At 32.9% G+C, this 16,598-nt stretch overlaps 1 protein-coding gene across 1 annotated transcript; it reads right to left on the bottom strand.

Annotated features, from left to right (window-relative positions):
• Positions 1-2,173: 2,173 nt before the first annotated feature.
• Positions 2,174-5,702, bottom strand: EXPA13 (expansin A13). Its single transcript, XM_012219341.4, has 2 exons — positions 5,083-5,702; positions 2,174-2,740 (listed from the first exon to the last, which is right to left on the bottom strand). The coding sequence occupies exons 1-2, from the start codon at positions 5,616-5,618 to the stop codon at positions 2,431-2,433; spliced, it is 846 nt and encodes a 281-aa protein (XP_012074731.1). The 5' UTR covers positions 5,619-5,702; the 3' UTR covers positions 2,174-2,430.
• Positions 5,703-16,598: the final 10,896 nt, after the last annotated feature.

Here is a 16,598-nt window from a genome sequence, read left to right as displayed (position 1 = left end):
CATTTATATTTAGTGATAATTCTAGCTTTTCCGGTTGATTATATATGTTATTGAAAGGCCAAATACTTGTTCAATGTACCTTTTCTTGTTGCTTTGCTAAATCAACAATTCATGCGTTAAAATTTTCCAATTTGGGGGATGTTCTATTTGGCTTTATTGTTAAAGCTTAAAAGGATAGGTTTCCTAGTGATGTGTGCTAGTTTTCCAAGTATCTCGAGGTTGTTTTGCAACTATAAAATATATGCAGTTATACACATTTTTTGGTAATAGCATTAATATTTGTTGTTTTCTTGTGTTTTGATGAAGCAAAAACTTCCATGATTGCAAATAATGAAGGAGGCTTTGTAATAATAATATCACTAAGGGTCTGTTTTGCATGATAATTATAGCTGCTGTTGACAAAAACACCATCTTGAATATTTTATTTTAGAAATAATTAAATACCTTTTGGATTTTTTTTTTTTCTAGATAGATTTGACTTGATTTGGTTATAACCCAAATAAACCAGAATGCAACTACAAACTGCTTTTTGTAGCAATCTTTACAGGGTGCTTGTTGAAAAAACAATGTCAACTGCAATGCAAAACATCTATTTAGGGTTGGAATTAGATAAACATATGAGACCTGATGAAAGAGGTTCTTACTTTATCCTCTATCAATGACTATCACCCTCAAGCCCTCAAATAAGTGTGAATTTGCCCTAACCAGATATAAGAAGGTATCAATAGATGAATGGGAGGGAGAAAGATCTGTGGATCTAACTCCATTGGTTTTTTGAAGGAGTAGAAAGTTCTCAGTGCATCTGTGTTTGGGGTTTCCAGTTTCTTTAATTATTCTCTTTACTGCACGCCGTAGGTTTTTTCTAGAAGTAGAACAAAGTTGCATGCAATAGCATTGTTTCAGTTTGCAGGGCAGTGTGCATTTACTTCCATGTTTGGAAGATAGCAAGGTACGTATAGGTTTGTGGATGCCGGATGCCTGAATGTTCAACCAACGTGATTGAAGGTAGTATTAAGTATTTCCAAGGCAAGTGTATTACTATTTTGAACATGTGAAGATATTTGTGAGAATCTGAAAGTATTTTGTCTGAGAATCTTCTTACTAATGCGCTCAAAATTATGTGCTACTAGATGTTTTGTTATATTTTCAAGTGGGTAGTTTCTTGTATCAAGTCTTGACCTCTTGGATCAAGTGTTTGATAATGAATTCTATAGTCATTTTTTCATTTGAAAATATAACAAACCTAATCTAACAAATATTGTTAGATTTGAAAGAATTGAGCCATATACACACAGAAATAGGCAAGTATTTCCCAAACTGGGGTAAATACATATGGCTAAAGTTCAGCCTGGAACTGGAACTGAAATTGGTCTGTATCAGAATCAAAGTGGAACCGTTGATGCTGGGAAACAGTTAAAAAATAACAAGAACTTTTGCCCTTCAAAATCAGTCTGAACCAGTCAGAACCAGAACTAGTCACCGGTTGACTCAGTTTTGATTTCCTAGTTGGAAAACTATGGTTCTTGTTTTGGTTCCCGGTCTGTATTGGAACCTTGGCAACCTTTGGTGAATGGTTATTGCATGTGGTTGAAACTCTGGAAAAATTATTGTTTGTTGCTCGTTCCCAACATAGCTTGGGAGTAGTAGTGCTTTTGTTTTCAATAGTTGTATATTATTTGTGACAATGATCGGAGCTTCTCAGTTCCCAACTGGTTTTACGTGACTTGGCTTGTACTACGGTACAATCCTCTTTGTTGTGGGGCTCGGTCTGTACTCTAACATGTTCATGAGCATTTGTTTCTGATATTAGTTTCCCAATATTACTACCAATGTATTTAGAAATTGTAACTTAATTTGATCAATTTCCATGTTTGGAAATGTTTTTAATGATATGATTCAATTTTGCAACAAAAGAAGATCAATTGGTAAGTGGGGTAATCTTGCAAAAATCAAGTTGACGTGATATAACCATTGTCAAAAAGAGGTTTAGACATAAACAAGCATGGTATAAATTGATCCACTAAGGTTGGGAGTAAACAAAGTTTGTGAAGTTTTTTCAACCACAAAATTTTCTCGATGAGCTAAGAAAAAAGTTTCTTTCTGTTGGATAACTCACAATGTTTTTCCAGCATATTCAACTTCCCAATGAATTAAAAAAATCAAAAAGAAAAAATGCAATAAAAGGTTGAGACATTCCACATCTTCATACCCAAACAAGTAGAAGGTTTGATCATTTTACATATTTGGTTTTACCTTGCAACAACATTGCTTTATACATTTTTTTTTCTTTTTATCTTTTTCCTTCTGCAATCCTAGCTACAATCCTTTTAAGTCCCATGGTAAATTGAAAAGCCAATAAAAATTAAGGAGGCCAAAAAGAGGAAAAAAGAATGCTCTCTTGTCTATATATTTATCTTCTAGCTACCCCACTTAAGTCTCAAATTGCTTGCCTTCAAAAGTTTGCCCAAAGTTCCAATCTTTAGGAGCAACATTGTAAGAGGTAATTGTGAGGCCATCACTACTTGTGACCTCAAATGAGAGAGGTTGATTCTTTAAATCAGCATTAATATGCCAATTCTGGCCCCAATTCCTACCCATTTGAAGCCAACCTGTTCTTGAACCTTTAATCTTCACCGCAGTTACATCACCAGCGCCTGCCACATTGCTGATCAACACTGAAATGAAGTTACCAGATCCTGATACAGTAAATCGCATTCCTCCTTCCTTTCTGCATTTTATCCTGTACAAATAAATGAAATATATATCCCTTATTTGATGTAAATGAATTTGTAGAGTTTGATTTAGTTCTGTTGAATTCTATAAAATTACGTTCACTGGATTTTGTTTTTCCTTTGATCTGAGCAAAGGTTCACCAGAATTAATCATCACACCAAACATAAATACAAAAACTCTAAACAAGATTTATTGCCTCCGCTTATGAGTCCTTGTCAAATTTGAAATTTCACATTTCTTAGAAATATCACTAAATTTATCTAAGTTATAACAAATTATTGAGTACATTGACTATATTATCCTTAATTTAATATATCCAAACACCAAATTTCAAGAAATTGAAGCAATAATTGTTAGTTATATACAAAGAGTAAACATGAAAAAAATACTATGTCTCGAAATTACAAATGTGATAAATTTTTTGGACATAATTTTTTTTCAATTATGACAAGTATTTAAGAACAGGAATAATATATCAAATGAGACCTTAAAGCATAAAGGCAGTAAGGTTGATGAAACATCACCTCAGAACGAAAGAAACTGCCAGAATACTCTCAAAAACACACACAGACACGTATGTAAGAGTACACACGTGTTACACATAAAAAATCTATCTATAAATAGTTCTCCTAATCATTAGATTTAGACCAATTGATGTATGTGGAAAGTGCCAGACCTACAAACGTTAAGTATAAGTCTTGACCTAGCAAATGACGTGTTCCTCAAACTAGAGTAGTTAGCAAATGTAACGTAAGGATTGGTTTCTTCTCTTTTTTCTTATTGCGTGAAATCTTAAAATAGAATGTCCCAAGTTGCAAAAAACAGTAATATACTATGGAAAAGCAATCAAGGCCCTAAATATGTGGAAGTCTAGTGTCCATAAAATGCTTTATACTATGTCATAAGCAAGGACAAGAAAAAAAATTACAGGAGAATAATCAAGATTCACATGTAACGCTTAACAGAGACTATATAATTGAACCAGTTGAAAAAATCAATATGCTCAAGGTAAAAGGGAATTTGAGGGGAAAAAAACGAAAACAAATTTCATTATTTGGGTAATAAAAAAGACATGATTATGGTTCACAAGTCAGTGATCCCAAAAATAGGAGAAGAGCTACAATCTTATTGAATCCATTATCTTTTTTTGGTCCCTAAGTTTATTCACAGGTGAACTTAGCAATTAGGTTTTAGACTCCTTGGTTACTTCTACAAGTTACGTCAATAAAAGCAACTCAAGAAGTATGATGTTGAAAATGATTTGTGTTGGACCACCCAAAAATTATTAGATGCTAATAATTGAGAGCTACAGGATCGTAAAACAAAAGAAACATTTTAATATAGGCCTAAACATTTTTATTATGCTAATCTTCTTCAATTTCATCCTAACTCAGACCTAGTAACATAGGAACCACGGTTTGCAACTTTAGTATTAAAACTAATTGCACACCTAAAGTAAAATAGGGTTAGGGTTAACTTTAAAGTATTATAATATGAACTCAAAACTGTATTGGATTAATTGCAACTAACCGAAAAGTTCAGATGATTTGGCAAGCCTTTTACTATATGGACAGAAAATAACTTCTACCACCTATGGATGCTAAATTAAGGTTATTTCCTTACAAATTAAATATTTTCAAAACTTCCTGAAAATATATATTCTATAAACACTTCAAAATCCTTTTGGATTACTTTAATACTTATTATTTAAATTGAACTAAAAATATTCTAAATTAAAAAAAAAAAAAAAGAAAGAAAAACATTTGAAAATTCTTTTAACTTGACCCAGGTCTCTTCTGGACATGAAGAGGCGCCTCCGCCTAGCTTACCAATTAAGAAATGGTGTTCAGGGTTTAAAATCTAAATAAATAATTATTAGGAGTGAAAATAACATAACAATATTTTAACTAATCGAAAGCTGAACAGCTAATGCGATGTAATTATATTCTTTATAAGCAAGACCTTGTCCTTATCTTGCATAGTCCATTACAATCAAAATTATATTCTTTTCCCATTCTTTTGATGCAGGATTGGGACAGCCCTTTAAGGCTGTCTCCCACTTTTTTTTTTTAACTTACCAAAAGATGAAAATAAGCTTTGCATTAAGACAGAAATTCAAAGAAAAACATGTTAAACAACAGAGGCACGCACGTGCCACAGGCGTAAGTTAGCAGGCGTACAAAGAGAACAAAGTATTTAGTCAGTCCACAGTCAGAGATTTTTCAACCGTGGGATCCAAATCTTTCGTCTGATCCCACGGTTCATTTTAAATTCTTAGCTTAGTTATGGTAATTACTAATTACTAATTAGTAAGATAATTTAAATTTAAAAAGCTTAATAGGAATTTACCTCCGGTACTGTACAGGCATGTTACCAGCTTTCCAGATAGCGATCTTCTCGTACGACTCAATCGGAAGCACGAAGTGTTTGTTCGGAGGGTTACAGTGTCCTCCGCCATCAGCGGTGAATCCATAATTTGGAGCACAGAAATTAGTAACTGTAACAATGACAGAAGTACCAGGGATGCACCACCGTAAGTCCTCCACGCACCGCAACTCGAAACACGCGCCGCAGATCTGGCCGCGCTCGAACATAGCCTCACTCAGACCCACTGTCGCCAATCCATAACCTGATTTTCCCAAGTCTCCGTAACCGCACGCACCGCCGACAGAGTCGCGCGGGTCGGAGGCTGCGTAATAGGTTGCATGTGCAGATCGCCACTCGGAGAGAGAAGTGGAGTGCGGCCGAGGAGGGGAGGTGGAGGAAGAGGTGTGAGAAGTGACTGGTAGTGAAAATGTGAAGAAAAGAAAGGAGAAGAGAGGTAGTGCTAGAGTCTGAATACGGTTTAGAGGTGGCGGTGCGGGTGGCGGTAGCGATGGTGACATTTCTTTTGTCGATAACTTGATTGTTAGGGACTATGAGGAGAGCGGGGATACTGATGTTTCTGAGCGGTGACGTTTTAAGCGTTTTCTTTTTCTGACTTTCTTTTTAAAAATTTATGTTTTTTTCTTAAATTTTTTTTTTTTTTTTTTTTTTTTACCGTTAGTTGATGTGAATAAGATGAACGCAAATTGAAAAGAAGATGATTAGTTTTGACTTTTTTTTCCTTCTACTCTCCTTGGAGAATGATTATTGTGGCTAGAGTTAATAATGAGATTTTGTGTAGAAGCATCCTACTCACGGAATTGTTAACTAGGGTTTTAATTTTGATTAATTAAAAACCCTAATTAACCTAAGTTGGCCTAACCCTAATTGAACGGAGACTAATACAAGTAATGGAGTTGATAGAATGTTGATTATGAGAAAAATGGGAAATTGAGCGCAAACGCCTTAAGTTGGCCTAACAATGTTTGGATTTTCCAAACATGGAGATTTTGTGTCTTTTACTTAATTTTGTTTCAATGATTAAGGAATTTAAAGTGTAGTAAGATGTGAAATTTTGGTAATTAACCAGTTTTTGCTTTAAAAGTTGAAATTAAATTTATAATAATTTGGAAGTCATAGTTTATGAAAAAAGTTAATATTTTTTTTAATTAAAGAATATGGTTTGGAAAAGCATGATTTTTATTGGGTCTTTTCTTAAAAAGACAAATTTGGTTATTTACAAATTACCTAAGTCAATTTGACATTTCTTGGTATTTTGTGAGGATAATTATGCACAATAATGAGTTGAAGGTAATGTGACAAAGTAGGTGAAATTGGATTATGCATGACTATGCTTTTATGAGAATGTATATAACTTAAAAACATGTGTATGTAAGTACATATATGTGAGTCATAATATAACAAATATGCTAAAGTTATGAATAAGAAAAATAAATGACTCAAAAAGGAATAAATGAGTTTTGTTAATTTAAATGTGTTAAATTGAAAATATGTACTTTTATAAGTTTCATATGTTTTAGCTTGATGAAATTGCTATGACCTTAGAGAGTTACATGTCTATTCTTAATAAATAATAAATTGCTTTAAATCTTTATATGTCAAACTTGAGGAATTATATGAAATGTGGCTCATTAGGATTTATTATGATTATGAGTAGAAATTGATTTCCATGAGAATATGAAATTTTAGTAATTTAAGGCACTTCATTAATCCTTATATGCCAAGTATAATGAATGCATATATTATGATTTAACGTGAATTACTATAATTATGGAAAGGTAATTGATACTTTAAGTGAAATTAAGTTAATTACATCATTGTTGGTTTGCGATAATAGTTAATGGAATTCATGGTGATAAAAGAGCATGTATAAATGGTTTTGTATATTCTATATGATTACATGTATATGCTACATGTAAAAGACGCTATGAATTATTAAAAGTATTATGTGGCCTTTATAAGATTAATAGAAGTCGGGATAGAATAAGAGTATAGCATGTCTAGTATACTGTTTAACAGTACTATGATCATATGAGATTTTGGGATATATTGAGATATCTTAGTGTTTGACGCACTACCAATATGGGTTTCAAGCCCAGTATAGCTTTCGAGTTCAATATGGCTTTTGAGCCAGTTTTCGGTACTTGGTGCCTTATTATACAGTCCCCTTATACAGCTTTTGGTCCTACTAGATTTTATTTGGGTTGAACATGTAGTAAAGATAAATAATATTATCATGTGCTTAAATTAAATAAAATGTACTATATATATATATATAATCTCTTAAGGCTATTTAGCGACATCTGCTCCCGGAATAATATTTCAATTTTACACAACTATGTTCTTCTATTTAGGATCGTGCACCTAGACATGGCCATATTACGGTTCCGGGAGCCGGAACCGTCGGTTCGAACCGGCCCGGAACCGGAACCGGTGAGAACCGAAACCGGGCGGAACCGGAATCAGAACCGAAAAATTTCGGTTCGATTCCGGTTCCAGAAAATTAGGAACCAGAACCGGCAGTTCCAGAGAACCAGTCGGAACCGGACTGGAACCGCCGGTTCTCCAGCCGGTTAGAACCGTTGGTTCGCGGTTCGAGCCGTTGTAAACTGTCAGACCTGGTTTTTTTTTTTTTTTTTTAAATTTTGTTGTTAAATCTCTTAATTACCCCTCCCAACAGCCATAAATGGTTACATAACGGCTAGTTTTAAGGGTATTTTTGGAAAAATGAATTTTTGAATTTATTATAAATACCTCATTTTATTTACAAATTCATTACAAAAAAATCTCAACTCTCTCTACTTACTCTCTCTACAATATACTACACTCTACTCTATATTATTCATTTATTCTTCTCTACTCTACAATCTCTCTTGTTAAGTTATTATTCTCTCTAATTTTTTTTACTCAATTTTCCAAATTATATCTTATTATCATATAATGGCAAGTGGAGGAAACTCAAATTCGGGTAAGGGCAAGGGAAAGATTGGAGAATCATCTATCCCTACAAACGACATCTATGATATGATTCCTGACCAATTTAATTTTGAGGGTTATCAAAATGAAAATTTGGATATTCCAACTCAAGAATCTGAATTTAATGAGCAATTACAAGAAGATGAAGAGTAAGAGCAAGAGCAACGAGCACAAATTGTTGCAAGAGCAAGACAAAGTTCCGACATATTTGCCATTCATTTCACGAAAAAATTCAAAGGTGAGAAAATGTACGATGTAATTTGCAATTATTGTGGAAAATCTTATAAATTTAAACAAGCGGGCGACTATGGATCATTTTGGAAGCATTTGGAGACAAAACATCCAACAAAAATAGAGTTGATCGGTCTCAAACACAAATTTTCGGGTACGCTTCTAACCTTTCTTTATTTAAATATTCTGAAAAAATACAAAAAGAAGAATTAGCAAAAATGATTTCTATGGAACATTTATCTTTTAGTTTTGGTGAAAAAGTAGGTTTTAATAATTATTGTCAAAAAGCTTTAAATCCTTCTGCTAAAAGAGTACCAAGAAATACTATAAAACGAACTATTCTTTCTTTATATAATAAAGGAAAAAAAGAGTTAGAGCTTTTATTTTCTCAAATGAAAATTCGTGTTTCAATTTGTTGTGATGTTTGGAGTGATCATTGGCAAATGCATTCTTATATTGGTATTACATATCATTGGATTGATGATGATTGGAAAATTCAAAAAAGAATTATTGGTTTTCGTGTTTTTGATGATAAACATACTACAAATAATATTTATAGAGTAATTGTTTCAATTTTAGATGAATATAAGTTGACAAAAAAAAATTTTTCAATTTCATTTGATAATGCTTCTGCAAATACTAGATCAATTATTGAACTTAAAAAAATTTGTGAACCAAATATTGGTGGAAAATTTTTTCATATAAGATGTGCATGCCATGTTTTAAATTTATGTGTACAAGATGGTTTAAAAATTCTTGAATCTTTTATTTCTCCAATTAAAAAAGCTATTTCATATTTATGGACACATCCCCAAGTGATGAAAAGTTGGGCTAAATTTTGTAAAGAAAATAATAAAAGACCAAAACGTTTTCCAAGGGATGTCCCAACTCGTTGGAATTCAACATATGAATTACTAAACGAGTCTTTTTCTTATAAAGAATTATTATGCTTTTTTGTTACTAATAATATTGAGGATATTAATTTATATCCACAAAATTGGGAGATTTGTGCAAAAATTTTAGATATTTTAAAAATTTTTAATGATGCTACCTATAAATTTAGTGGGGTTTATTATCTCACATCTCATTTATTTTTACCTATGTGTATTAATATTGTTACTGCACTCCAAGAATTTCAAAATGATGATTTATTAAAAGATTGTATTTTTTCAATGAAAAAAAATGGTTATCTTATTTTAAAAATATACCACCCCTTTATCTTGTTGCTATTGTATTTGATCCTAGATGTAGAATGGATGTTTTATGTGATTATTTGACTATTTATTATGAAGTATTAAATCTTGATGTAGAAGATAATATTAATATAAATGTAGTAATGCATGAAGTTAAACAAAATATTATGCAATTATATAATGAATTTGTTCAAGTTTCTAGTTCATCTACTTCTACTTCTACTTCTTCTCAATCTAATATTCAACAATTTCCAACACAAAGGGTAAGTGGTGTTGGTGTTGCTCAACAAGTTTTACTACAAAGACAAAAAAGAACAAGGGAATCCAATTCTATTTCTGAATTTGATAATTATCTAACAACTTCTTTTGAGTTTGGTGATGATTATGCAGATACTGATTTTCCAATTTTAGATTGGTAGAGTCGTCACGCAAACACTTTTCCAATTCTTTCTTTACTTGCAAAACAATTTTTAGCAGCTCTGGTCTCCACTGTTGCGGTTGAACAAGCTTTTAGTCAAGGAGGAAACATACTTGATGAAACAAGATCTCGTATGACACCCGATTCATTAGAAGCACAATCATGCTTGGATGATTGGACCAAGGCCGAACTAAGAGCCCAAGAAAATCTAAAAGAAAATGAAGATTTATATGATTTATACGATGGATCCTCAACGGGAGCATCAACCGGTGGTGCAAATAGCGATTAAGGTAAAAAGGGTGAAATTGGTATAAGGTAAGTAAGAACTACATGGGCTTTGATTCCTCTAAACCCAAGAGGATACGTAGGCAACTTAATTTTTTTTTAAAAAAAAAAAAGTTCAAGCCCATTTTTTTTTAAATTATGTTCAAACTTTAAAAAAAAAAAAATTCAGTTGAATTTTTTTTTTTAAAAATAATTATGTTCAAGTCTTTAAAAAAATAAATTTAATTGAAGTATTTTTTAATTTTTTAGGTGCATTTTTTAATTTTTTATGTTCAAATAATTTTTTTTTAAACCGGTCTTCAAAATTTAAAATTTAAAATTATGCGATTCGCCGAAAAACCGATCGGAACCGTCGGTTTTGTAACCGGATTGGAACCGGAACCGGACGGTTCCAAACCGGAACCGGAACCGGACCTTTTCGGTTCGGTTCCGGAACCGTGGCCATGCCTACGTGCATCTGCTACACTTGTTCTTACTTTTTTTTATGACGAGATACATAATAATATAAGGGGAATTTCTGCTTCTACCTAGATGTTACTAACGTAGTGAATTACAGAAATATATAAGTGAATATTAGCACGAGTTTATAAACATATGAAAAGGCTTGCACAAGAATGTTGGAATATATATTGATGATTATGTACATGAATGTTAAAGAAGTTATACTTACATACATGATTTTTGGTGATTTGATCTTAAATGTAATTGATACTATATGTATGGACTTGGTAAATAAATATGGAAATTTAAGTACCATACTTTTATTGATTTACTTTATCAATAAATCGGATCTCTGTTGATTTATATTTGATAAAAATTGTGCATGCTATTAGGCTTTCTATAAATTTTATTTGAAATTTGTATACCCGCTAAGCTTATAGTTTAGTGTGTTGAGTTTTCTCACACACAAGTTTTAGAGAGTAGTTAAGCTAGAAAATGATTGTGATTTGCATCGAAATCGTAGAATATATATATAATGTATTTATATGGCATGTATTAGTACTATAGAATACGTAATAGAGATTTATGGGCTGCACAAATTTAATTATTAGAAAATATTTAATAGATCTTATATGGACGCAATTTATTTCATATATGAGATATGGATTTGATTAGACTTTGAATTATTTTTGATAAATATGAGTTGTTTGTTTGAATGCAGTTATATGGGGTTAAAGATTAAAAACTTTATAGAAGTATTCACTATAAAAAATTCGCCAATTTGTGATCGACAAATCGTTCGCAAAATGTAAGAAATCGGTCGTTAAACACAATCAGCGATCGATAACCATCTGTTGCAAAAGTGCTCCTCGCAAAATATTTTGTGACCGATTTAGTGAATCGGTCGCAAATTAGCAACCGATATTTCGGTAGCAAAATTATACCGATCGGTCGCAAAAGTTGATCATGTTTTCCTTTTGAAATGCTGTCGCAAATTGGTCGCAGACATTGTCTGTCGCAATTATGAAAGGTGGTCGCAAATGTTGGTTGGTGATCTGTCACAATTTTAAATTTAACGGTTATATATTTCATTGCAGTTTGGTTGCAAATCCGTCGCAAATATACAATTACAAAAAAAAAAAATTTAATACTATTATAAAACCATAATTTTTTGCACCTATGAAAATCAGCAACGCAATTCAATAACAATATAAAAATGTAATTGTTAATGTAATGTACTGTACAAAATTTGAAAAAACCACAAAAGCTAAAAAGGTCCAAAATCAAATCTACGAGGTTGGTCATCTGCACGATCCAATGTCGAATCGCCGGGAGGAGTACCTGCTGGATGTGTTGTAGTGTCGACAGGAGTGACCAAGGTATCGTTTGCAGTATTTGGATCATCCGACGGTAGTGGCTGCTGCTGAAATGTCAAAACATTTCGATCTATAGTAGGCGCAGGATCAGAGGAAGAAGTACCAGCACCGTGTTGACCGGACAGCTGCATGACATGCGGTTTAAACTCTGCAAGTTGTCTCTCCTGCTGATCAACACGAGCCCGTAATGTAGTAAACTCCTCGGCACTGTGCTCGGGCTGTGGTCCTGACCTGGCTACAGAAGCGTTAGATGCTGAGCCGCAGTAAAACTGTTATGCCTGAGACCCGATGCCATATACTTTCCTCTTCTTTTCGCCCCCTACGACCTCTAGATAAAGTGCTAGCTCATCAATTCTTGACTCAAATTCGGATTCAGCCTGAGAAGAAACAAGATGCTCGCGAGCTGTACTATAGTTCTCCTGAAAATAATAAATTAATTAATCAATGCAGTTGCACGCTTTATTATGTTGAACTTTGTACACGTAAGCAACGACTAGAAGGTAAATGTAAATATTCTTCATTGTTACTTATATTGACGCCCACCGCACGTCTGTCGACAAACGTATTTCCATTGTGGCCCTTCGTGTGAGTGTATGTAAACACCTCCATCGGTGTGGGCTCATGACCATATTTTTCAGCCTGTAATGAATTTTTATGCATGATATATTAATATAGTGTCATTTCATTAAACATCAGTTTTGTAACTGTGACTAGTTAACTCACTAATAATCGAGAAGTCTCTATAGCAGATATTGATCCGCCTGTGTGTCGAGAAGGTCCTGCTCCATCACCGCCAGTCTCACTGCGCCTGTTTTGTGCAAATGTCTCACACTTTCTCTTGAATGCAGGATCCTCCCAAGCCTTTTGCTAGCTCTCTCATATCTCTTGAGACATGCACTGCTGCTTCTTACCGCTTTTTCACATCCTATAGGTGAAGTCAGCATATCGTAGAGCATATAATTTCTCCCAGGCCACTTTTAGCATAGCCGTAATTGCCTCTTCCCATACGAAATGCTTCCGCAAAAATGAAAAATAAAATTTCAATAAGAAGAGGTAGCTTGATTAATTGTAAACATTAAATGAAGATATAACTTAAACCAAATTGTACCTGAAACTCTTCCCAATAAAAGTCTCTCGCCTCTTATGGTACAGCATCTCATGTGTATCCATCTTTATCGAGGTGTAGCTTGATTATCCTCATAATTTGCTTTGATGCTTGAGAGGATGGATATATGCTGAGAAAAAAAAACACAAGTGAAATATAAGTAGACGAAAGCATCAAAATCTGACGAAAACTAAGTACAGAGGAAAAAGTAATTAAGTACTTACTATCCCGCTACCAAACTGAGCCTGTTACGTGGCTCTGATGAAGCTGCAAAAGAAGTGGCAAATGCTATAAATACAGATAAATAATTAATATATAACTGAAATGACAATAATGACATTTATGATTACCTGGTGCAGTAGGTGACTGTGAAGCTGGTGAAGACTCTACTGGTCTAGGAAGTGGGGTAGAAGAGGAAGGAATAGAAGGAAGTGATGGCGGCACGGGAGGCTGAGTAGAGGATGAAGCCCCAGATGTACCTTAAGAAGAAGGAGAGATAATCCCTCCTCGTCCACGTGTAATGCGTCCTCGGCCACGACCTCCACGCGAACCACTGCCGGACGCGTCTGAATCGAACGCCCTGCCTCTAACCATCTGTACTACAGATAATAGAACCTACATATGTATGCATACAATTATATGAATTATAGAACATGTGGTAAATATGTATAAAGAAAGTGAATAACATTAAAATTCTTCATTAATAATATTAGATATACATCTATCAATTTATAACATTAAAATTGTTCTAAGTATTAAGTGTCTTCATCATCATCTGCTTCCTCCTCCTCTTCTTCTTCTTCCTCTTTTTGATGTTCGTCTTCTGAGGTACCCATGATGATTTGATCTTCTTCCTCTTCATCATTCGATGCTCCTATTTCAACATAAGTTTCGCTTTCATCATCCAATATATTCATTAAATCTTCAACAACTTGCATCGGTTGCGTATCAACCTTAACTTCTTGAAATGGCTCCGATACTGTGAGTGAAGCAGATTGTTTGGTTTCAACTGCATGAACAACTGATCTAGGCTTGATTTTGATAGAGATATACTATTAACCATGCATATGTAATAGTATAGCTATGAATGATTTTCTATTGACAATTATTTCTTTGTATTTAATTGGAAATTTGCATTAAATAAATGTTATTAGCATATGAACAATAATTGTGATTAGTACATTTTGTATGTATTTAATTGGACCAAGTAGAGAATGGATGTTTAGTACTGACTGTTAAACATATTCTCTAGAACATTAGAAATAATGTTTATTGTTCTTAATCTTGATTTATTTTAATATGAGCAAACATTGATTGTCTTGTGCTTTGATTCATTAAAGGGTGAGTTTCATTATTGGAATAATATTCTCGGTGAATTGGGCAAAGATATTTTGTGTTTGTGAAATATTAATTAATGATAGAATCCATGTCTCGGTTTAGAGATTGATGATGCACTTTAAGTAAGCTTATAAGGTTTCATGGTGTAAACCCTGCAGGTGGATATTGAATCCGACACATGAAATAAGTTGAGCGACAATCTTAAAGTTATATTGTGATTTAAATAAATTGTTAGTAAGTTATTTAAATGACAGCATCTGTAATCTTAACGTGGGGAACATTATTTTATTATGTTGTGGAATTGTAAAATAAATAAGGAGTTCAGTCATGAGTTTTTAGTGAAATAATTCATGATTAATTATAATGAGAATATGTTGGTCTACATAGGTTCTTATTATAATTAGTAGCCTGATTTATTTTATTCCTGCGGTCCCTGTAGTGCCCTAATTATTTGGAAAGTTAAGGGTGTATTAAATAATAGATAAATTATTTAGTTTTAAAATAATTGATTTTATTTTAATTAAATAATTTTTTATTTAATTTATTTTATATTAAAAAATATATATCTTCCTATCGAAGAGAGGTTTTTTTTTAATATAAGATTGGAAAACCCTAAGAATAAAGAGACGCACGTTATTCTATTCTCTGCCACTCAGAGAGTTCCAAAAGAGAGATAGTTAGGGATTACTGCAGAAGATCGTGGGTGACTCCAAGATCTCTGAAAAGAAGACCGGTGAGCGATTCTGCGCTTCAAGAGGTCAGTTTATTGATTTGTTCGATAATGTTTTTAGTTTGCCTCATATGGTTTCGATAAGGGTTGTTTCCGCTTTATACCCGCTCCCATCAATTGGTATCAGAGCCATACAAAACTGTATGATGGTGGCTATTTTGTCATGTTTCAATCGTGTATCTATTATCTGTTTTGATTGTTTGATTGGTACATGGTTAAGAGAGCTTCAAGAGTTTTTGAAGGACAGCAGCACAAAAGTGCAGTACCTGATACACATTTTTTTTGAAACTGTAGTTTTTAATGGGCAATTAATATATATATAAAAAAAAGCATATATATATATATATATATATATATATATATATATATATATATATATATTTTGGGTGTTGTTTCGATGAACAGGAGAGGGGCAAGAAAAGACAAAATTTTATTTTTGTTTTGAAGATCAGTAGAGGGGCAAGAAAAAAAAAAAGGCCAGCAGCGTTAATACAGGTTGAAGGGAAAAAGGGGCGGCGGTTAGGGCTTCTTCGTGAAGAAGAAGCTGCTGCTTGCCAAATTTCCCTTCTGGTCCCTCAATTTGTTAAATTTTATATTTTGACCCCTGATCTTTAAGTTTTTATTTTTTGACCCTGGATCTTCTGTTTATTATATTTTAACCCCTGAACTTTAATTGTTTTATATTTTGACCCAGAAAGTATTAGTTATTCCGTTTTGGCCCTCTGGAGTTTTTTAAATTATAAAGTGACCCTGATTGTTTCTGGTATTATTAAAATTGCCTAGACTGTTTCCGATTTTTGCAATTTTGGCCCAATAGTTTCTGTTTTATGCAAAATAGTCCAAACAAGTTCTGAAATTTGCGAAATGGCCCAGAATGTTTCTGTTTTTGCAAGATAAACCCAGAATGTTTTAATTTATTTGCATAAATAGACCAGAACACTAAATTTTAACATTTTCAACCAAAAATGTTAATTTTATTTGCAAAATTGTCTTAAAAATATATTATTTTGCAATTTTGATTATAATTAATTTATTTTAATTATATGAATTAATTTGTGAGTGGTTTTTTATTACTTTCTAGTTGTAATTATTTGCATTTCTTCCCCATCGGAAGATGTCATGTTTTAATATAATTACTGAGCTAGTCTAATTTGTCTGTATTGATTTAACTCTCCATCTGAGTAAATTAATTAGTGACATGAATTAGATGTAATATTTTCTCACATATTAATGTTAATTTAAGAGGCATGTTATCTCCCATCGAGTAGTATGTGCCGGTCTTATCTAATTATAATATGCAAAACATGTGATTGGTTGAATTCTCCCATCGAGGTTGCTATTCATGAATGTTGTGAATGTGTATTTTTTTTGAATTGTGATATCAAAG

Source organism: Jatropha curcas, chromosome 4 (assembly GCF_041381405.1).
Source record: "Jatropha curcas cultivar XTBG-Jc1 chromosome 4, XTBG_Jcur_1.0, whole genome shotgun sequence".
Lineage (NCBI taxonomy): Eukaryota > Viridiplantae > Streptophyta > Magnoliopsida > Malpighiales > Euphorbiaceae > Jatropha > Jatropha curcas.
Note: the sequence above shows the minus strand (reverse complement) of the source record. Positions and strands in the feature narration are given on the sequence as shown.